The 23,817-nt window shown below is 41.0% G+C and overlaps 1 protein-coding gene across 4 annotated transcripts; it reads right to left on the bottom strand.

Moving 5' to 3' along the window:
• Positions 1-1,377: 1,377 nt before the first annotated feature.
• Positions 1,378-9,815, bottom strand: Pgbd2 (piggyBac transposable element derived 2). Of its 4 annotated transcripts, none has more exons than XM_071612161.1 (4): positions 9,731-9,815; positions 5,763-6,068; positions 5,573-5,634; positions 1,378-3,483 (listed from the first exon to the last, which is right to left on the bottom strand). In XM_071612161.1, exons 3-4 carry the CDS (start codon positions 5,587-5,589, stop codon positions 1,722-1,724), a joined length of 1,779 nt encoding a protein of 592 aa, XP_071468262.1. In that variant the 5' UTR covers positions 5,590-5,634; positions 5,763-6,068; positions 9,731-9,815; the 3' UTR covers positions 1,378-1,721. The 4 variants fall into 4 exon arrangements, with proteins under 4 accessions (XP_071468262.1, XP_071468261.1, XP_071468263.1 ...); XM_071612160.1 differs by having other exon boundaries at positions 5,763-6,071; XM_071612162.1 differs by lacking the exon at positions 5,763-6,068 and having other exon boundaries at positions 9,716-9,815.
• Between the last annotated feature and the right edge of the window lie 14,002 nt (positions 9,816-23,817).

Here is a 23,817-nt window from a genome sequence, read left to right on the forward strand (position 1 = left end):
CATGGCATTTGCAGGTAAATGGACGTAGTTGGAGAAGATAATCCTAAGTGAAGTTAGCCAATCCCAAAAAAGCAAATGCGGAATGTTTTCTCTGATATAAGGTGACTAACTTGTAGTAGGGTAGGGAGGAGGGGCATGGGAGGAATAGACAAACTCTAGATAGGGCAGAGGGGTGGGAGGTGAAAAGAGGGGGCATGGGGTTAGCAATGATGATGGAATGTGATGGACATCATTATCTAAAGTACATGTATAAAGACATGAATTGGTGTCAACATACCTTATATACAATCAGAGATATGAAAAATTATTCTTTATATGTGTAATAAGAATTGTAGTGCATTCCACTGTCATGTATTAAAAAATCAATTTTTGAAAAGGTGATATAGATTTATACTTTCTCAGGTACTGCACGGGGCTGCCACCTTTCCCCATCCACACCATCAGTAATTACTTAGAACAAATGCATTTGATGAGGGAGTGGGGTATCTGGCAATTGCTTTTCTTTGCTTTTCACTGTCACCAGCACAGTCCCTTATAGATCGTCACTGTTCATTTCTCATTTCCATCACTTGTCTTTTTATACAACACTACACATTTTTCTCTTGCCATCTACGTGTTTATGAGGTCCTTATTCACTGTGGATATTATTATAAATGCAATAACTTGGAACATATTTTCTCAATTTCTTTGCATTTAATTAATGAATGTAAATTTTATACTTCTATACAGTTGAATCTATTGTTGGGTACTTTTTTCGTTTGTACTATTTTCTTTCCCAAAGAAAACATACTCAACTTGCTCTTGAGCTTACTTCTATGCACAATTTTTACATGTATATCTTTTAATATTCTGGAATACACACCAGGTTTTCCAACATAAAAATGTTTCCTTACTTCAATGAGTTCGCCCTAAGCTCAGGAATTTATAAATTTGGAATTTAAATAAGTGGAAAATACATATGGCTCTTAACAAATTATGCTGAACATCCTATGTTGTGTTGGTTATAAAAATAGATTCCATATATATGTACATTAGGGAAATATTTTTATCAAGAAAATATGAACTCTGAAACTCTAGCACTCTGAATAAATGCAAAGTGAATTAACTATCCCCGGACAGTCTTAAGTAATATGAAATAAATAATTTAAGAAATATGTACTATGGCCTATATTTTAGATTACAAACCATGGCATACAATAGCAAAACTTTGTGTCATTCATACAGTTTTTCTTTGATTATTCTTTTTATGTGGTGAGAAGTACAGGGATTGAACCCAGGGGCACTCAACTACTAAGCCACATCTCCAGCCCTATTTTGTATTTTATTTACTCTCAATCCTCCTGCCTTAGCCTCCCTAATCACTGTGATTATGGGTGATTACAGGTGTGTGCTCCCGCAACTGGCCTCTTTGATCATTCTTGTCAGAACTTAAACATACCCCAAAGCAAGATTTTTATTTATTTGGATAAGTTTAAATAAATAATGGTACAAAATACAGATTTGCAAACATTCATGATTACTAACATAAACATTAATTTATATTACATGTAGGCATATACAATAATAAAAAAGATAATAATAATGGGGATAAGGAGAAAATAAAAAACCAAGTCATTAAGAATTCAGGTCCTTTTTCCTACACAAAACAGAAGTGCTCTAACTACTGGATGTAATTATATGTAGACACCCCATTATAAACCAAAACAAGCACACCTTTGCCATCACCGGGTGTGGTACTCCCTAAAACACTTGGCATGGACGCCCTTCTGGCACTTCTCACACCGGGTGTTGGTCTGTGAGTGGCAGAGGGCACATCGGGTCCTCTTGTCCTGGTGGATAATCCAGTGCCCAATCATATCAAAGCGGCTCTCAGTTTCCAGCCGCCTGCTTCTCCTCCCTTGTGAGGACATGTCAGCATTGCTCTCCAGATACACACAGGCAACATATCTCCGGAAGGCAAGGAGGTCCACCTGTGCATCCTGGCAGCAGATCCTGTGCAGCTGCCATGCATTGTTGAGGGCAGCATCAATAACATAGCCAATGAAGCTCGAGTACCACTTCATGCCCCGGATCTTCACCTTGTACTTGGCAATATTCTGATCCATCCTGCCAACACCCCCCACCTTCTCCTGATACAGCTTCACCAGTGATGGCTGGTGGACCTGAGTTCGTGTTTTGGCCGCTCCCGAGTGACGGCTAGTCAGCCTCACAGGCTCTATGCCCACAGCATTGGAGCAGATGTTGACCATGCTGCTGTCGTGCCAGCGGCACACAATGATCTCCTCGCTCTCGTCAACTTTGTAATCAAATGAGCCTCTCTTCATTTTTCTCAACTCTTTGGGATCTTTGAGGGGACATCGCTCAATCCTGTACTCACGAACAGTTCCTGTGGCCTTCACCCCCTTTTTCCTCAAAATGGACATCAATTTGACACTTGTAAAAACCTTGTCAAAAAATATGTGGTATGGCAGAAAGCCACGCTCCTGAAGCGCATCCACAAATTTTATGACCATACTGCCTCCGAGATCCAAGCCCTTGTCTGGCTTGGTGAATAATGTGCCTTGTGAAGGTTCAAACCACACCAAGTACCCTCTGCTGGTTGTCCCACACCAGATTTTGTAGCCAAGTCTCACAGGTTTCCCTGAGTGCAGCTGCTTGGATCCCCGGTGCCCGAAGTATTCACACATGGACTCACCGAAGCTATAGAACTCTTCCAAGGGAGCATGCTTCTGGAAATTGCAGTTCATCCTGACGATAAGGGGCCTGACCTTAGCAAACCTATCACTTTCATCAAGTTCATTGTTATCTGCAAAATGGAGGTATGAGAAGATCAGTTCAAATCTGTCCCTTCTAATTGCATCAGCCACAAGATGATGATGTGAGTCAGGAGAGGTTTCCCAAAACATCCTTCTCCTTGGATAGGAGATATACCCACTTAAAATCAAAATGCCCAAAACACACTTCAATTCCTGGGCTGTGAGACCCAGGTTGACACTCTTCTGCCAAGCATAACGATTGGTTTCATTAACAATGAAATTAATTGTTCCTTCATCAAAAAACAATTCAAAGAGGCCTACGGGACTTAGTTCCTGGCTTTTGAGGTCTTCAATGTGCGGATCTGATGCTGTCCAACTGCCAAACTCTGGTCGAATATCTCTCTTGGTCCAGACACGCTGAGGTTCCACTACTGCCTTCTGCCTCTTCTTGGCTGGCTGCAGCTCCAGGTCATCATTATCCTCCCCAGTGCCAGAGTCCTCAGACACAACGGACGCATGGAGCATACTGCCAGGCAGTTGAGCACCTCGCCGGCCATCTTCATCCCCAGAATCCTCATCTGTGAAGTCCCCTGCAGCATTGTCGGGAGGCGCAATGAAAATCTCCTCCCTGTTGTTGCCAGACTCTTCCTCCTCCAAAGCATTCAGAACCTCAAGCAGCTTAGTGGACTTCACCTTTGAGCGGGCACCTCTTCTAGCAGTGTCAACTCTGCAATGACAAAAGACAGTCAGGGAGGCGCTACTCTGGACAGGCAAAACTTCAGCTGGAAAGAGGAGCCCACTGGGAGGCACCTTAGATTAAACAGCCTCACATATTTGGATCCACCAGGTACAACACCAGGTAGATAAACTTTCCAGTTAATAGAGATTACACCTTTAAGTGCAGAAGTATTTTAATTATGAGAGGCACTCTAAAGAGGCATTATGTAATCCCTTTCCCTTATAGTGTTCCAAGTAGAGGATCCCCTCTACTAATAAATCCAGGTCCCAATGTCTTCACCCCAGATAACAGTCGACTGCCAATTGGAAGTCCAGTTGGAGTGACACCCAGGCTGTCCCCTCAGATTTGGACTCAGTGGCCCCAGAAGCTCTGCTCTCATGTTTGACCTACCTATATCTTCCCTGTGTCTGATTTATCTGACAAACAAGATTCCCTCACTTCCCAAATTCTCAAACTCTCCCTAGTTGAACTTCATTTCCCAAATTCAAGAACTGAACCAACTCAGATTTCCAAATGGCTCTCTCACTGATCATCTTGCTGCACGCTAACTGCAATTTAGGAGCTGAACAGATTTGGAAAACATGAAAACCTCCCTGCCATTCAAACTCTCACCCTGTGGACATAGGTAACAAAGAGATGACAAGAGTTCCTAATATTTAATGGCACTGGCCAGAGGCTCAGAGTAGGAAAACTCTACTTTCAAACTGCACTTAGTTCTAACTGGAGGAGACAGATAGCAAGTAGCTACACAGGTAGCAACAAATGCCATCCTTGGATAAAGGACTGAGACCAGGGGTGCTATTTTAAATAGAAAAGAGAATGGGGCTGGGGATGTGGCTCAAGTGGTAACGCGCTCGCCTGGCATGCGCAGGGCGCTGGGTTCGATCCTCAGCACCACATAAAAATAAATAAAGACATTGTGTTCACCGAAAACTGAAAAATAAATATTAAAAAATTGTCTTTAAAAAACAAAAAAAGAGAATGAAGGCTCAGAAGCAAGAGACCTCAACAAGTGAGGGAGTTATCCCTGCAGATCGCTAGAGACAGGATGTCTCAGGAAAAAGAAAGAATGACAGGCACAAGGCCCTGAAGCTGAAGTTACAGTGAGGACAGAGCAGAAGCAGTGGGAACCAGGCCCCACAGGCCCAGGCCAGGACTTTCGGTGGTATTCAGTCATCCTAGGAAACCCCAAGGGGGATGGAGCAGGACAGCAAAGAGTCACATCTAGGTTATAAAAGCATCAACTGTGAGAATAGACTTGGTGGGAGGGTGGGCATGGATGCTCCTGTTGCGGCCCTGTGTCTTTCCAGGTCCCACACTGAGGACCCTCCACCCCAGAGGAAAGATGCAGCATTTACCATGGAGCCTATTTCCATGTAGACCTGCACATGAACTCTGGAGTCCAGGTTGCATTAGAGATTCACTCCAGTATCTCTTCCTATATGGTAACTTCACCTCCTCCAAGCTGACTTCTAGAAAAGTAAGTTTTTCACCCATCTGAGCTTTGTGTGGACTAGGAAGACAGACCAGCCTGAAGGGAGAGAAAACCAAAAGCCCTTCCTGTGGACCCTGGACTGAGACAAGTTTGGGGGGATGTGGCCATCTCCATGTCATCTCTACCCCAGCTTCACCCAGCTCCCAGGGGCAGATCCAGGCCTGTCAGGACAGGGCCTCTACCAGTCTCACTTGCTACCTGAGCTCCTGCTCACCCCCAGATCCTGTAGGTTCTGTACCAGACTCTTCCCTGTGGCCATGGGAAAGCAGGCAGAGACTAAGGCAGCCTCATGGGCAACCACCATCTGTGGTCTTTACCTTGAAAGATGAGGAAAGTAAAATTGCGTTTTATATCAAGCGTATGTGCTGCTGCCACACGCCCAGTTTGTACCACATATACTTCCTCGTCTGTCTCATCTCTTCTGTTCTTCTCCTTGTCTCTCCTCTCCTCCCTCATGCTTTCTAAACACCAACTGTTTAGTGAAGCCAGAAGGACTAAAGGCTAAAAATGTCACTAGGTTGGCCTTTCAAAACAGAGAGGAGTAAATACTTTTAAAAGCATTTCATTCAAAAGAAATCCTACCTTGAGGGTGAAGCCATGATGAACCGGGAAGGCGAGACTATCTTTATTCAGAGTCTAAGAACCTGTAAGACAATGAAGGTCATTTTTTTAAAAAATTACATCTTAATAAGCAAAGCAACAGGATCTCCCCTGGCCAAACTATCAAGAGAATCAAGGACATGATTAAGAGGGACTTCAGGACAGTGGTTACCTCTGAAGAGAAACGATGCAATTATCGCAGACACTTGGAGGTATCTAAAATTTTGGTAGGGTTCTATTTCTTAAACTGAGTAGGATATTCAGACTTGCTTATTAATCTTTACTTTGTTCTTGTTCCATGCTTTGGTATGTACCATTCACATACACAAACACGAACAGGCACGGGGACCCTGGCAAAGAAATACAAACTATCTGGCAAAGCCACTCAGTGCCCCACAGGAGGAGTACTGCTCTGTAGAGATGAAGGACTGGCAGGCAGACGTCCATCTGTGGTATTCCAGAGCACATACATCTTGCACTGCTAGAAGGAAAAAAAAAATGAACAGTTACCTGTGTCCTTTATGAAGAATGTCCTTATAGAAGCCTTCTGAAATTGTTTACCCAAACTTTCTCAAAGGCCAACTAGCCCACATCCTGGCCTCACATGATGCCCCTGACTGCTACCTCTGGTCCACTTGACATCACACTTAAATTCCTTTAAGACTTATGAGAAAAGCTCATTATCAGACTAGACTTTAAGTTCCAGGAATCACAGCCTCTAGTCCCCACAGGCCCTCAGTGAATCTGGGTATGTGACCACAGTGTCTACAGAGCTCCAGTCTCTTCTGTTCTGACTTTCTTTGGCACCAATGATGGCTGGCAAGAGAGACATGCAGGTAAATGCCATGTGTGTGAGAAAGTCTTGGTCCTTCAAATTCCCCCACCCTGTCCACTCCCAAGCCTGAAGCCTGGTAAGAATGTGGAATATGGAACCATCAGAGATAAAGCTGTGCAACCTTGCCAAGTCATTTACCTTCTCTGTGCCCTTATCTCCTCACCTATGAAATGGTCATCTGCTGTCATTCTCTTGTGAAAACGTGCATGAATGTGTATAAAGTACACAAAAAAGACATGGCTTCACAGAGTATTAGCAATGGGTTAAGAACCACAACACCCCTTGCAATTAAAATAGTCAAAAATTCTGAAAACTAAACATTTTCAAAAGTTTGCCACAAACTGCTGCAGCAAACCTGAATTGATCTGAGGTTCTCTATAATCTGTATTTCCTTAACCAATTATAGCTATCGACACATTTTGCTACAGAAATACCCTACATGATTAAGAGGTGCTTTGGTACAAGTCTGATGAAAGTCAAACACTGTGACCTTTTCCCCAAGTTCAGCCAGGTTTGGGGCAGGAAACGTGACCTATGTTACCATTTCACAGTGGCTCTGCCTCTGGCAGCTCATCACCTCTTCCTCTGCCATGCCCTCGGCGGGCCTCATTCACTCGCTAACATCTACACAGAGGGCTCCAATTTCCCCAGGTCACAATCAAATCAGGCTCTAGAATAAGATCAAGGCACTCACAGCCACCACCTCAGCTTAGATGACCCTGCAATACCTTTCTCCATCCACCAAGCTTTCAGTAAAGGATTCTTCTATCCCAGTTTTTATCACAATATGACTAAAATGACCCATCTGAGAATTAAGCCCATCTGGATCCTCAGAAGTCAATATGGCTTCTGGCATGCAGTAGGCCCCAATAAACAAACTATTAGTGCCCCGGAAATAACAGTCACACTCCAGGGCACCCCAGCAGCATCCTGCTGTAGGCCTTCATCTTCATCTTCATCTTCACTTTCTGGCTTTGAGATAGCTATTTAGGAAATAGCTAACCAAAGCATACTTCTTAAAGATTCTCTGAAACCATACACAGGAAATGTCTATCAGTGGAGAGTCTAATACAGTGGATTCAGCTGGCTGGGAAAGCGACAGCTAGGCAGGAAACCCATCTCCCTTTCTGTGGTCCTCAGACCACACTTCCTCATTTTCACTTTTAGTGGTTCTCAAATTGCTCCCTAGCCCTCCATCTCCTCATGTGAACCCCTCCATCCCTTTTGCCCTGCCTGACAGAACTGACAAAGGACAGTGTACCCCCAGATTAAGCAAACTCCGAAAGGGAATAATGTCCAGATAGAAGCTGTTAGGCACCCATATTAGGTACCCCACCTCTCCATCATCCAAGCACATAAAGTATCTACTAGGTGCCAGGCACACATGTATAAAACTGAAACTGCAGCTATGGCAGGGTTACCAAGGAGACGGGGTGGGGGAGATTAGGATGCATAAAACAAAAACTGGAACTCGTCAAGGAAATGAAAGAACACTTTCCCAGAGAAAGGATGACTGGCTGGAGAGCTACACAAAGAGCAAGAATTCCCCGAGTAGGCAAGAAACAGGATCCCAGGCAAAGGGAACAGAAGAATATGAAGGGAAAGAAATGCCAGTCTGAAAAGAGTAGGGAATCTGAGTAAAAGGGTCCAAGAAAAGGCTGAACCTGTCCTTTTAAGGCCTTTTTTTAATATATATATAAAATTACAGACAGAATACAAAACCATCAAACTTGCATTTTTAACAAGCTTATTCTAACTGCTGTGTATACAACTGAGTGGTGCTTATCAGAAGAAAAGAACCTGCCCAAGTGGGATTTAAAAAGTAATAGCAACAAATATAGATCACTGTTTAAGAGGCAAGGGAGACAGGCTGGTCAGAGTCACCTATTGGAGTTCAGGTCTATATGGCTGGAACACAGAGGTGCAATTCATGGAGGCTGGGAGCTCTAGAAGGCAGCCAGGTGTGGTGAGCACATGCTGCACTTGGCACATACTGAGACAAAAATGTTTGGGGCATTACCCAGAATGGCATCCAGCAGACCACAAACTCTGTGGGCCTGGGACCAAGAAACAGCCTGGCCTGGAGTCATAAATTGGTGCGTTTTCTGAGGATTTGTGGAAAGCTCAAAATCTTAAGAGGTAACCAGGGAAGGAAACGCACACGGAAAGAGATGATTGCCAAGGAAGAAGTCTTTAGAAACTATCTGAGGGAAGGAGGGAAGGAGGAATAGAGAAGCCTGTAAAGGGCAAGAAGCTAGCCTGAGAGGCAGCTACAGGCAGAGACTACATACTGGAGCAAAGGGTGGTCACCTGCGCCAAAACTGCCCAGAGTACTGGGTGGACCTTTTCAACTGTACTGAGCACCAGCAAAGATAAAAGAACCTTGATTTTAAACCTGGAGCTGCCAGAACCACTCTTAAGGGTCTTGGGGAGAAGAGGAGTGGGCTCTACTATTGAAAATGTTAATTTCTCCCAGAAGACAAGATAATTAAATGCAAGTAAATCTGGCTTGGATGTTATAGGACATGGTTCTGCTGTTGTTGTTGTTCTTTCTGTTAAAAAGATGCTCACAAGTGGGAGATCTGGGTGAACCTATATGGGAATTCTTTTGTACTACCTTTGCAACTTTTTGGAATTCTGAAAATATTTCAAGATGACAGTCTTTTTTAAAGATATTTTATAAATATAAATGACTCAAAGCTAAGCCAGGTGCAAAACAGCTCAGGAGGGGCCTTTTTGAGACAAGAGCACCGCTCTCTGCCCCTATCTCAGTATCAAAAGAGAAACAGCAAGAAGAGGAAACAAAGACTCTCTGAAACCTCAGCAATCCCACAGAAAAGCAGACACAAATCAATTCCAAAACGCCCCGCCCCTGCACGTCTGCGCGCGCTGCCGGCCCCTGAAGGGCACCCCTCCCAAACCCCTTAGCCTGCCCCAGACCAGTCCAACCCGCATATAACGCAACCCTCTTCAGTTCGGCCTGGCCTACGCTCCACTCTCGGAACCAGGTCCGCCCTGGTCCCGCACACATTCCATCCCACCCTAGTCCGCCTCAGTCACACCCACCCCACTACACTGCAAGCTCAGCCGGCCCCGCCGGCTTGCAGCCACAGCGCCCCCTTGCGACCCTCAGAGCTCACAGCGTGGTGGCCTATTGTTCCCGTCTGGTTTGTTCCCTACTTCTCCGCACCTAACTAGCAGTAAGGCTGACTGCACTGTTGAGAAAATGCAACATCAGGTTCCGCTACTCCCGCATAAAAACCGGGCCGTGCAAGCGGGGTAACGCCTACCTGGGCTGGCCATACCTGAGCCTCGCCTGACTGTACTGGACGCACCGAGGAAAGCACAGCAAGACCTCTGAGCCAGCCTTGGCATTGGGTGTCGCGGCCGCGCAACGTCCGGCACTAGAGTCCTCGGGCGCTCAGCCCGCCTTACACGCCACGCCCCCGGGCAGGCCACGCCCCCACCCGGGCAATCATAGAGATGGCAGAACCTCCGAGGCGCCTAGAGAGAACCTGAAAGTGCCTCTGAAACCGAGTGGCCAGCATCGCAATACCCCAGAGGGTTAGATCCTCGGGCAGCTTTCACCTGGCTTCTCCTCGGTTCTCACCTAGAAACTTGCGCAGCTTCTACTCGGGGTGGGGGCCTCCATGACCTCTTTCTTTCTAGGGCAGTAGTTCTCACTTGTGGCCCAAAACTAAAAATAGTAAAACCTCCCGGAATGGGAAACTGTGGGCGGGCCCCAATAATCTGTGCCTTCCAAACCCCGAAGGTGACCTTAATGCAAATAGGATTTGGATACCGCTGATCTTGGGTTTATCATCCTCCACAGTCTTTAACATTTTTACCTGGATAGGTCTTTACTGTAGGGGCTGGCCTGGGCATTGTGGGTATGATTTCAGAAAACTGGGAGTCCCTGTGTTTCCTCTGAAGACCCTGTTAATACCTGTATTTTTACTTGTTAAAAACATAACCTTAACTGTAGGAAGTTGAGCATCCCTGGCTTCTACCTACTAAATTCCAGTAGCATGCTACACTCCCAAGACTCCAATTATAACAACTAAAAAGTCTCCAGTGTCCCCAGGAAGGCCAAACCTCTCATTGCACTGAAACATGGCAGCCCGTTAGGTGTGTAGAATTTCAGAGAAAACAGTTCCTTGACCCGGAAAGCTTTGTCTAAACACGAAAATCCCAAATAGGGCCCAAATCCGTTAACATCCAAAAAGAGGGCCAGTAGTGAAGGTTTTGTTGTTGCTTTCCAACCACTATTTAACCTGGGTGGTTTTTTTGTTTGTTTGTTTGTTTGTTTGTTTTTGGTTGTTGTAAAGTGTGGTTCCAAAACACCTGAGTCAGAAAAAAAACTGTGTGTGTGTGTGTGTGTGTGTATCATGGTTATTTGGGGCACATCCAAGTTTGTCATTGTTCAGTTCGCACATAAGCAAATTAAAAGGATAGAGGATGAACCCTGGGAAGGTGTGGGTACTATTTTAGGCAAGGTGGTGCAGTTTTTTCTATCTTGCTTTCTTTCCCAGAACCTTTGCCTTATTTACTCATTCAATTATTCATTCAAGAAGAGTTTAAGGAGAGTCCATTCTGTAGCAGTCACTGCTCTGGGCACTGCTGCTAATACAGTGAGGAAGAAAAGGGCAAAAAAGAAGGCGGCAGGGAAGGGGAAGAGAAAAACCCTGCTATCATCATTATGCTTAAATTCCAGGGGAGTGGGGGACAGACAATAAATACACAAGTAAAATATACTCGTTTGTGAAAGTGGAAATTGCTATGGAGAGAAAGTAGGTGAAGAGTATATAGAGAAGAGTGGGAGAAGACTGTAGTGAATCCAGTTTTGAATAGTTTGTTCAGAGAAGACCTCAGTGAGAAGGTATATTTGAGGGAAAGCCAAAAGATGAAGAGCAATGTATGAGGAATTCAAGAGGAAAAATACTTGAAGCAGAGTGGATGGCACGACCAACGGCTCTGAAGTAGGAGCAAGCCTAGCCCAGCTGTGAGGATCACCATGGCTGAATCTGAGTGAACTAGGGGTATCAAAGAAATGGGGCCAGAGAGGGGGTGAGATGAACAGGAAATAATGTGCTATGTGCATAGTGTGCTTGATGCCTGCTTCTTTGAGATCTTTATGATCTAGTGCAAATTTTTACTATAATGTAGATACTTGCACATGTACTTTATTAAAATATAATCAAAAGGTCAGGGACAAATCTAAATCTTTATGCAGTTATGAAGAGCCCAGCTAGACATTTTCAGCGCATTGCTTTGAATTAAGCCACATTAATAATTGAAAGTCAAATCTTTTGAAAAGTATTTCAAAATATAGGGAAAATAAGAAGTGGAATAGGAACCGGGAAAATTTCAGCCTGTTAAACCAGAATTTTCGAGGAAAATGCTTATTTTAAAATTGTGTTAGTAAGAAATAAGCTAAGCTTTAAAGAAAAATTTGGAATAATTATTTAAATTAAGTGTATTATGCTGTGCATAAACTTTATAAAAAGACTTGGTATAGCTTGTTTATACTAGCTTGCTTTAGGAGATTGACACATATTTTTAGAATACTTATAAAAATGCAACTAGAGGATGGGTGTGGTGATACTTGTCTGTAATTCCAGCTAACCAGGAGGCTGAGACAGGAAGATCACAAGTTTAAAGCCAACCTGGGCAATTTAGCAAGACTGTCTCAAAATAAGAAATAAAAAGGGCTGGGATGTAACTCAGTGATAAGCTGTGCTGGTTTACATATCAAAGTCTCACGTCCATCAGACAGTGACTAAATATCACCTATAGTTGAGATGTTGATGAATAATATTCAATTAAATTTCAGTTTCTAGTTACTTGATTGCATCAAGGCCTTTGATGCCCATAACAAAACCATAACCTACCCAACAATTAAAAATGCTGTATGTGTGACACCACAGTCATGGGCAATAAATGGGAGTTCTACAGCCCATAACATGTGGTGTTCTTACCTTTAAGTGATGACATGAGGAAGATGCTGTTTCCAGCTGCTATGTTCTGGGGTTTTGGTGATGGTGGTGGGGTTGCTATTGTGGGTTTGGTTCATTTTGTTTGTGGTGCTGGGCATAGAACCCAGTGCCTCACATACGCTAGGCAAGCACTGTATTACTTCGCTACTAAGCTGTACACCCAACCCCTCTAGCTGTTGTTAACAATAGACAAAGAAGTCCAAGGGCAGATGCAGGGAGAGGAGAGGGAACTGAAGAGTCTACAGGCATATCAAGACAGGGATGAAGGTGAGTGGAACCAGGGGTAGCAGTGGTAGTGCTGCAAAGTGGTGAGATTTGAGCTCTAGTTTAAAGGTAGAGCTGAAAGGATTTACAGATGTGAGTACAAGACACAATCCAGAATAGCCTCTATGTTTTGGCTTGTGCAAATGGAACTGTGGTGGTGCCATCAGCTAAGACAGGGAAGATGCTATCCAGAGAGATCAGGCCAGGAGAGAAAAGAGATCAGAATTTCAGTTGACATATTTCATATGAAATGCCTATTAGACAAGCCATTGAACCTATCCAGAGTTTAGGGAGGAGTTCCCAGCAAAAAGATGCATTGCAATCAGCAAAGTATAAATGATATTTAAAGCAGCAGGTCCAGGTGAAAGCTCTCAGATATGAGGGTGAGTGGGTTGGAGAGCAGGGTTGGAGATGAACCCCTTCTACAGCCACCCTGCCCGCCCCCACCAATATGGATGAGTTTGGTCATAACTTGGGGCAGGATTTCTGCCTATGCATTCAGTCCAGACTTCAACTGCCAGTCTGGAAGAGGACAGGGAACCAGGCTTCCAGATGTGGTCTGGGAGCTAAGGCAATTCTGACAAATCTCAATGAAGAAGTATAGAGTTATGTTTGAATAAAGAAATGGGCTTTCTCTAGAATTTGGGAACTGCAGCCTGAGTATCCTCTTGGCTTCTATTAGAGACGCCCAAGTTCAGCGGTTCTATTTTATGGAAAATAAATGATCTGGACTGGAGCTATAGCTTGGTGATAGAGATGTGAGGCCTTGCATTCAATGTTGAGTACTGAAAAAGGAAAGAAGGAAATGTTCAAGGAGCAACTTAGTGATGATCGTTGGTTTGAGAACAATTCGGTGTGTTTTAGGAAGGGTTCAACCAAAAGTTCTGTTTTACCTCCTGTAACAGAAACTCCAACTAAATACTAAGTGAAACAAGCCTGACACAGAAAAACAAATACATTCTGAGCTCACTTATATATAGAATCTAAAAAAATGATGATTGCCAGAGGCTACAAGGGAGGAGAAAGAGTTGGCAGATGAGTTTGTCAAAAAGTACAAAGTTTCAGTGAGACAAAATAATAGAGATCTATTGTACAGCATGGTGACTACACTTAATGATAGTGTATTATATATTGAAAAGAGAGTATCTTAGTTTTGTTGTTGTTGTTGTTGTTTTCTGCCCACAATACTACATGCTGGGTAAGCTATAGAGAAAAGGTTTATTTTGGGTTCATAGTTCTGATCCAAGGTCAAAGGGCCTCATCTGATTATAGCCTTCGTGTTGACAAAATCCAGAGGCAGCAACACAATGATGAGAGTCAGACAATAGACCTAGCCAAAATGGCTTTGGACCCACTCTTGAGTGGACCCAAACTTGAAATAACCCATTAACCTGTTCATCCATTAATTGAATGAATTGTTAAATTCATTATTTAGGACACAGTTCTAATCTCTTAAAGGTTCCACTTGGTCTCATCTTTTAATAAATAATGATGGGGATTAAATTTCAGTGTGAGTTTCAAAGGGGACAAACCATATTCAAACCATAGAAGAACTTAAATAAAATGAACTGAAAAGTTCTCACTACAAAAAACACTGATAAATGTGTGAGGTGATGCACATGTTAATTTGATTGATTTAGTCACTTCACAATGTGTGTGTATGTGTGTGTATATACACATATATATATCACAATGTTCCTATATATCAAATATATGCTATAAATATGTACAATTTTGTTAATCATACTTCAATAAAGCTTAAAAATGATTCAGGTATATACAAGTAGACAATAGAATGGTCGTTACTAGGGTGGGAGGAGGATGACGTGTATAGGTTGATAAGTGGATATAAAATTATAGTTATAAATGACAAATAGGTTCTTTTTTGATGTTATGAAACATAGTGACTGCTGAGAGCCATAGCCAAGTAGGAATGACGCATGGCAATTTCCTTGTCAGCCTACCCAATGTTGCTTAGAGGGAGGACTCTCCATTGTAGAAATGGGCTTGCCTTGGACCCAGGTCATTTGCAGTGACATTGCATGAATGTTTGAGAAAGATGACCCTGCTCAAGGACCAGGGTGGATCAGGGTTTAGGGTGGATCTGGGTTTAGGGTGGATCCTGCTGGGAATAGGGCGTATCCTGCTGCCTCAGGCGCCCGCTCCTTGAGTTCCCGTGGAGTTCTCACGGGGTTCTGAAAGTATTTGGGACACAGAGCCCAGTGGAGGGTGGATTTTTCCCAGAATGTGCGTGTAGAGTGCCGGTGACAGTTTGGGAATAAAGAGCTGCTGTTTGAATCTACAAGGCTTTTGTGGTGGCTCGGTTATTTTGTGCCCAGCCAGACTGCGGCAAGTGACTATAATTAATAATAAGGTACTGCACACTTAAACATTTGTTAAGAGGATCAATCTCATATTAAGTGTTCTTACCATCAAAAACCAACAAAAAAAAGGAACACCAGGAAATTTTTGCAGGTGATGGAAAAATTTATCACTTTGATCATGGTGATGGTAACACAATTGTACACATACATCCAAACTCATCAAAGCATATACTTAAATATTAGGCAGTTTTAAAATTTCAAGTATACCTGTTTTAGTCAGCTTTTTTGCTGCTATGACTAAAGTATTTGCAGAACAATTTTAGGAGAGAAAAAGTTTATTTGGGGGCTCATAGTTTCAGAAGTCTCAATCTATAGACAACAGACTGCATTCCTCAGGGCTCAAGATGAGACAGGACATCATGGCTGAAGAGTGTGGCAGAGGGAATCAGCTCACATGATGATCAGAAAGCAGAGAGAGAGGTCTCCACTTGCCAGATACAAATATATACCCCAAAGCCACACCCTACCACTTCAGTTACCACTCAGTTAAATCCCTATCAGGGTATTAATTCATTGATGGGTTAAGACTCTTATAGTCTAATTATTTCTCCTCTGAACCTTCTTGTATTGTCTCATGTGTGAGCTTTTAGGGGACACCTCATATCCAAACTATAGCAATACCTCAGTGAAGCTAGGGAAAGAATAAAATCAGCAAGGGTAAACCACATATAGAACCAAGGAAAGACCAAATACAGGCTTCTACTTGTGCTTTTCCAGTGCAACAGTATAGACAGTGTTCGTTTTCCCAGCAACTGTTCATGACTGCACACACAGACTATTGTCAACTAAGTAATCTCACTTAAGCCTAGGATTTTACTGGGATGTGGTCAAATAGCTGATTGACCACTGTGTGATTGACCTCCATCCACTGCCCCACCATAGGTCAAGTCAGCACTTCATGGCCCAAGGCCTTCATCATAAATCATGTTGTTAACATAGACTTTCTGGGGTGGACCAAGTCCACAGATAAACAAAGACATTCTTATCAGGAAGTTTGTTGGAAAGGTTTGGAGATTACCATCCAGGAAAAAGAAAGGCCTTAATTTGGATGTCCAGGATTTAGATGCTCCAAACCTTTGAGTCAAATCTCTGCTAAAAAGGACTTAGGAGTTTTCAATCTGTTGGTCATCACCTAAAAATATACAAATTAGCTATAAAATCTTTGGTTATAGGAGGCTAGAATTTTCTTCAAAAACTTATTTTAAAGTGTCTTAGACCATAATCTTAAGACTCTTTGTCAAAGTACATATCTCTTATTGAGCAAGAAAACTATCAAATCTCTGAACAAAGCATCCTCAAAATCAGTGGAGAAATCCAAAAAGTGTAACCTATATGCCACACCTATAATCACAGATTTTCTCAGAAATATCCATGGCATACCCTCAGGCTGTCAGGCCCCTGTGTTGATACACAGAGGAGAGAATAAAGCTAGTTTCTCTTAGTTGCATTGACCTTGGGCAGTGTTTTTTTCCCCTGGAGAGAATCAGTAAAGTAGTGAGCAATGTCCAGCATTTCAAAAAATCAAAGAAAACAAGGCAAAATCTCAGAGCATCACACCTGGAAGAGATAAATCCATTTGCACAACTTTTTTCTTGCTTATGTGTGTGTGTGGTGAATGTGTATGTGATATGTGTGTGGAGTGTGCTATATATGTATATAGTGTATGTGGTGTGGTGTGTGCTATAGGGTTGTAGGTCTCTAGAGTGTTTGTGGTGTGGGGGTATGTGTAGTATTATGTGATGTGTGTTACATGGTTGTGGATCTGTATGGTTTATATATAGTGTATGTGATGTGTGTATGTGGCATGTGTTGTATAGGGGTGTGTAGCGTGCATAATATTTGATGTGGATGTGTATGCATGTGGTACATAAGTGTGCATGCTTTTGGTGTATAAGTGTGTGTGATGTGTACATGCAGTGTATAGCATGTGCTGGGGGTGTGTGGTTGTATGTGTAATGAGTCCTTTCACCTTTCAGCAGTGAGAGGCCATTGGTGTGTGGGGCCAGGAGACTTAAATCCAGACACTACCTCTTAGGAAGTTTGAACTCTAGATAAACTTCTTAGTTTCATTTTGTTTCAATACCTTTATCTAAAAAATCATGAACTTAATAATAGTATCTTCTTTATACATCATAAGAATTAAGTTAAAAATACTGAATAGAAAGCATTTAGTGAACAGTATCTGGCTCAGTAAGTGTTGTTTATTTTTATCATTCTTCTTGTTATTATTATAGGTCACGGTCAAATGTGTTAGAGAAAACGAATTAGAGCACAGAACTAATGAAACCAAAGCCACAACAATCCTGTCTAGCCAGCCATATTTTCTATCCTGTAATGAGGGATAGGGGTTTCCCATAGCCAGAACCCAAGTAGGGGAAGTCCTTATGGGGAAAAATCCCCCTGAAGGCATGCCAACAAGCAGACTTACTTCCCAAAGCAGAGCCCAGCCCCTCACCCAGGCTGGTTGTGGCATGTTTTTCCCCCATCATCTCCTAATTCAAATTCTTTTCCTTGCCAATCAAGATGAACATCATCACTAATAAGATGGAACGACAGTATACACCTCCCTGATACGATGCTCTGAAGAGTGCAGAGCATCACTTCATTAGCATTCTTGTCAAAAATGCATGTTCTCCATTGAATAATGAGCAAGCAGCCAACAAACCCAAACTGAGGGTCATTCAATAAGAGAAGTAAGCAGCATTCTTAACAAGAAGGGTCCAGTTATAAAAGACAAAGTCTAAGGAAACATTGGAGAGGCAAAAGAAACAAAGAAGAGATGGCAGTCAGATATACTGTGGGACCTTGGATTGGACATTAGTGAGGAAGGTCATGAAACTTGAGTAAGACCTATAGTTTGTTATTTTCATTGTATCAATTTTAATTCACTGGTTTTGCAAATTATGCTATGGTTATTTAAAACAGTAGCCACAAGAGAAGCTGAGAACGTACTGTGGGATATGCTGTTTATTATTCTTGTAGCGTTCATGTAAGTCTAAATTTATTTATTTTCAGAATAAATACTACACTTACATGTGTATACACCTATCCATATGTGTATGCATACAAATATATACAAATGACATATATAAGATATATCAGTATCACACTATAATTCAAAAAAGTTAATTAAAAATAAAATGAATATAAAGTTATATCACATTTGGTTGCCAAGCCATCCTCACACCACAGAGTTGAGGCCAAGGATGGGGGAGCTGGGCATTTTTTTTAACTCCATAAATACTTTTCACCCAACATGCAAACCAGATTCTCCAACCCCCATCACCCTTCCCAATGCCCAGGAAGATAATTTCCTCATTTACCAGCACTTTTTGTTCAATATCTGAGTCTATATCATTTGAATTCAAAGAAATCAAAATTTCAGATGGAGAGGAAATGATCCCTGAAGAATTCTTGAAAATAATAAATCCCTTGGTACTAAATCAACAATAATCCTTACTTCTCAGCACAAGAGAGTAATTAGTTCCAGAGATGAGAACTCATTTAGATGATCACATTAGAATTGATCAAGATAATAGCATTTCTATTAATGGATGTACTCTTTGCAAAGAATGATCCTTTCATTATAAGTTCCCTGTTGGCTGTTTTCATTATCATAGGAAGTAAACATCAGGTGGGGTTTGGTTTTTTGTTTTTTTCTTCTTCTTCTTCTTCTTTTTTAAAGTTTACTATAAAACCCTCCAGGGAGGATCCCAAGAGGCTTGTGTGATAAGGGTTTGTTGTGTCAATCCCACAGGCCCTGCTAACACTCTTGCCAACCTGACCACAGCCAGAGCTTACATTCACAAAGTGCTGCCTCTACAAGCAGAAGCAGTAAGTGGCAAGACCAGGATGTGCTTTGGGGGACCAGGCATTTTTTAACTATATAATACACTTCCCAAAACATGCAGACCAGATCCTTCAACCCTATCACCCATCTCAATGCCTAAGAAGATAATTTCCCCACTATAACAGTGCTTTTGTTCAATAACTGAGTCCATGTAACTTGAATTCAAAGAAATTAAACTTTCAGGTGGAGAAGAAATGATCCCTGAAGAATCCCTGAAAGGAATTGTCAGATCAGGTGAGGAGGGCAGCGACCAAAAGAGGCAGATTTAAAAAGGGCCGCCTAACGAGGCTTTATTGAGATATCACTCCTGGTGGGAACTCTATCAGACCCACAGAGTGGACAGGAGAAGGGTCTGAGGAGAAACTGCGTGGAAGCTTGACTGGACTGGACTTTTATGGGGCTTACGGCAGGAAGGGAAGGGCTTGGGACAGGAAAAGGTGTTTTTAGGGTCCCTTGTCCCTTTGGAGTTGGTCAGGGGAGTTGGCTGAACTCCAGGATTGGCCAGGGGATCCTGCTGATGGACAGGCATTAGTCAGGAGATCTCGCTGATTGACAGGTGTCCCCCTCCCCCCCCCCCCCCCCCCGCACCTGATTGATGTTCCTTTCCCAAGTGGCTGCTTTGTTCTAAGTCACCACCACTTGCCTAACAGGAATAAATTCCTTGGTACTTAATCATCAATCTCCGTCACTTCTTAGCACAAGAGAGTATTTAAATCCCAGTCATTTAGGTGATCACATTAGGATTGATCAAGATAATAGCATTTTACTAATATATGTACCCTCAGGTAATAGGCTTTGTGGTATGGATAACTAACCTCTGTCTTTATGCTAATAAAATGTAAGCCTCCCTGAAGAAATTTGGCATGTGATAGACACCAAGAACTCTGTCTTCATTACTTTCCAGTTTGGGCATGTAGCAAATTGGTGCAAAATGAAAGTAAGCTCAGCAAGGTTTTTGGCAACCATTATTTGCACAAAATTTCTTAAGAAAGACTATGAAAGGGTAGGAAATCTTGCTTTATATAACGAAAACATTGTGTTCTAATAACAACTCTGACATATAGGACAATCTCAAGAGCTGACTATGTTTATTTAGGAACTACCATTTGCATGTGTAGTGGAATTAAAATGGGACTCTTTCTGGTTCCTTCTGAACTGAGTTGCACACTGAGTGAAAGCCAAATACACAGATGCAGAATTTAGGAAGTAAATGGCAGGCAAACAAGTCCTGGGTCCTTCTGTTACCAAACATATAGGGAACAGGATGGAGACAGAGGTAGAAAGACTGGAAAGGTTGTCTTATCAAGCATCTTCACTCCCTAAGGATCCCACCTCCCCAACTCCAAATGGCACTGAATGGAAGAGGGTGTTTTCATTAGTTCCAGTACTAATTTGAAGGGTTTTGTTGTTATTGTGGTAGTGGTTGTAGTTGTTGTTTCTGGTCTGAGACTGTGTTTGGAAATTAAAATGCTCATAGCTCAGTTGGGTACTATATAATTTTCTATGACTGATGTAACAAAATAACACAAATTTAGTAGCTTAAAACAATACATATTTTTTATCTTACAGTCCTACAAATCGCAAGTCTGACACAGGCGTTGGGAGCCTAAAACCAAGGTGTCAGCTGGGCCACATTCCTTCTGAAGGCTCTAGGAGAAAATACATTGCTTTGCCTTTTCCTTTCCTTAGCTCTCCCATGGCCCTTCTCCATCTTCAAATCCTTGAATGTCAAGCTGAATCGTTCTCACAGCACATCACTCAGGACTGCTCTTCTGTCTCCTTCCTGTGATGACATTAACCCAAATAATTCAAAATAATCTCCCTCTTGTAAGGTCTGTTGATAAGGATCCCTGTTCCATGTGAAACCTTAATTCTCTTTTACCATGTTATGAAACACAGTTAAAGGTTCTGGGTATTAGGATGTGTACTTCATTGGGGAGCAATTATTCTCCCCATCGCAGGTACAAAAGAATAAGCACAAGTGCTCTTGTGACTACTTCACATTTACAACCAGAGGAAGGAGCTGACTAACATTTTTAAGGAATTATGGGAGAATGTAAAATTGTGTTTAAGTTTTTCACAAGTAGTGATTGATCATTATACTGCTTCCAAAAGCAAAAGAAACCTAAAGACATTCTTCAATCCTAGGGAGCTGCATATAATGTAGGGGAGGCTTGAGTAACACTAACAAAATCATTAGTGAGTAAGGCATGACCAAGACATATAATTAAGTCTTAAATTGTGTCATCCAGATTGTAGATTACAACTTTAATTCAGACAGAGGGAACAGATAAATCAGGTCTCATTATTTGAGAAGCTGACCTTGTAAATTTTCAATGGAAATTGTTTTTCAGATTATAGACATAATACATGTTCATTATTAAACATACTACATGCGCATGTATTAAAATACATGTTTATTATTAAATAATTTCATGCAAGGAAGAAAGCAGTTAAGGAGATTGCTCATCACCTGCCTTTTCCCAGGCAACCCACCCTCCAGGTAACCAGCATCATATTCTTGCAAATAACTGACCAAAATTTTCCTGCATACTAACACACACCACTCATATATAAAACAAAATCTGTTGTTCATTTACCACATTATGACATGTTTTAATTTTTTTTTGGTTTTTATTCAATATATTATTGATTTCTATATCAATAAATTTAGTTCTACATCACTATTTATAATGGCTGAAAGGTATTCTGTTATTTCAACTTACAACTATTTATTTAACAAATACCCTAGTGGATGAAACATATTTATATTTTTTCCAGGTTTCTCTAATAAATATGCTTTTGTGAACTTCCTTTACATATACATCTCTGTAACATTTGAATGATTATTTTTCCAAGGTAAATTCTTGGAACTATAATCTTTGAGTAAGAGGAAATAGGTTTCTTTTAAATTTTACATATACTACCAAATTGCCCTCCTAAAAATTTATGCCAATTTATTTTTCTTAACCTTGCAAATTTGTTATTGAATTTAAAATAGTAAAAAATAAAATAAAATAGTATGCCATTTCAATTTTAATTTTCTGTGCTTATTCCATTTTATTTCTTCCTTTATGAATCAGAAGTTCATTTATTAGACTAATTTGTAAAAGAACAAATATTAAGAACATTACCTGTTGGTTATGATTTGCATAATTTTTCTGTTTATGCTTTGTCTTTTGCTATTTTTTACACAGATTTCCAATTTTTCTTTATTACGTGTTAATTTTTCCCTTTTAATTTCTTTCATGTTTGGCTTTTAATATTATATTTAGAAATATAAAATAATATAATAATATTATTATCACCTCAAGATAATAAAATAATTTACCTGTTTTGATAGCTAGTACTTTTAATTCCCCCATCCCCTTTTTTTTTTAAGTCTAGAGAATTCTCAGAACTTGGTATTGCCTGTAAAGCCTCCTCATAGAGACAAGATAGAACAACTAGGTAGCAGAATCTCATGGACAATATTTATAACAAAATCAGGTCACAAGTTTCCCCACAAACCCAAAATACCAATGTATAATGACAAATACTAAGTTTCAAGAACACTATGTGACCAGGGTCTGTGTGGAGTGAAGAAAAGGGGTGTCTGACAACAAACAAACAAGAGAACCACAAAATTGCCAATAGGTTGTTTACTGAAAAATTCAGTCAGCCAATTTTCAGATGAAGCTGGGGGTGGTTTTGTCCAATTTAATGTTGATTGTGCTCTGAAAGATCAGGGATAAAGCACAAATCACAGAGGAAGCCAGCACTTATTTGAATGCTTCACAAAAATAACAATACAAGAAGGAATTCCATGAAGCTAGAAAAACTATCCTAAACCAGCCTCCTTTTAAATATACAGAAAAACTTTTTTAATCAAGGTTAAATTCCATGCAGTATTATGAGAAAAAAAAAAAAGAGTGGGATAAAGTTCCTTCACATATGGAAATATGCCCACAAAACAGATCAAACTGTAACTTCTTTCAAAAAGACATTAAGAAATAATATGGTAAAAAAGAATGATAGCAATCAAAAATAGAAAAATTCAGGAACTAATTAAAATAAATGAAAAATTCATTATCACAAAAGAAGCCTAAACTAGAAGGAATATAATAATAAATGAGCATAACATTTATGTTCCCCCAAGAAAGGGCTAGAGGTGTAGCTCCCCATATGGTAGAGTGCTTGCCTAGCAAGCATCAGGCCCTGGGCTCAATCCCTAGCAATGAAAAAAGTAAAAGAAAAAAAAAACTCAAAAGAGAAATAGAAAATGAAAAGAAAGAAAAATTTTAAAATGGATAAATAAGGAAAAAGCCAAACAAGATTCAAAACAAAGTTAAAAATACTAATAAAAAATAAATAAAGCCAGGCGTGGTGGTGCATTCCTGTAATCCCAGTGGCTGAGGCAGAAGGATCGTGAGTTCAAAGCCAGCCTCAGCAAAAGCGAGGTGCTAAGCAACTCAGTGGGACCCTGTCTATAAATAAAATTCAAAATAGGGCTGGGGATGTGGCTCAGTGGTCCAGTGCCCCTAAGTTAATCCCTGGAACACTCGTGCACTCCCCACCACTGTCCCCCCACAAAAAAAAAGTAGATAAGAAATATCCACTATATAGATAAAGAAAGACAAATTAGAAAACAGACCATAGTCTGAAAACCATATTCAAAAAATTTTTCAAGAGAGATTTCAATGTGATCCTGCAATTTGTACACGTGGGAAAAATAAGAATTCATACCCCATTTGAATCAAATGTATGATATATGATATGTCAAGATCATTTATTAGTTTTGAGCAACTAATAAAAAAATTTTTTAAAAAGATTTTTATCTATATTTTGAAAGAGTACACAATAAACTTTAAGTATATTGACCTAGAATAATACCAAGATATACAGTAGTAAAGTTGTTA

The sequence above is a fragment of the Marmota flaviventris genome, chromosome 5, assembly GCF_047511675.1.
Source record: "Marmota flaviventris isolate mMarFla1 chromosome 5, mMarFla1.hap1, whole genome shotgun sequence".
Taxonomy (NCBI): domain Eukaryota; kingdom Metazoa; phylum Chordata; class Mammalia; order Rodentia; family Sciuridae; genus Marmota; species Marmota flaviventris.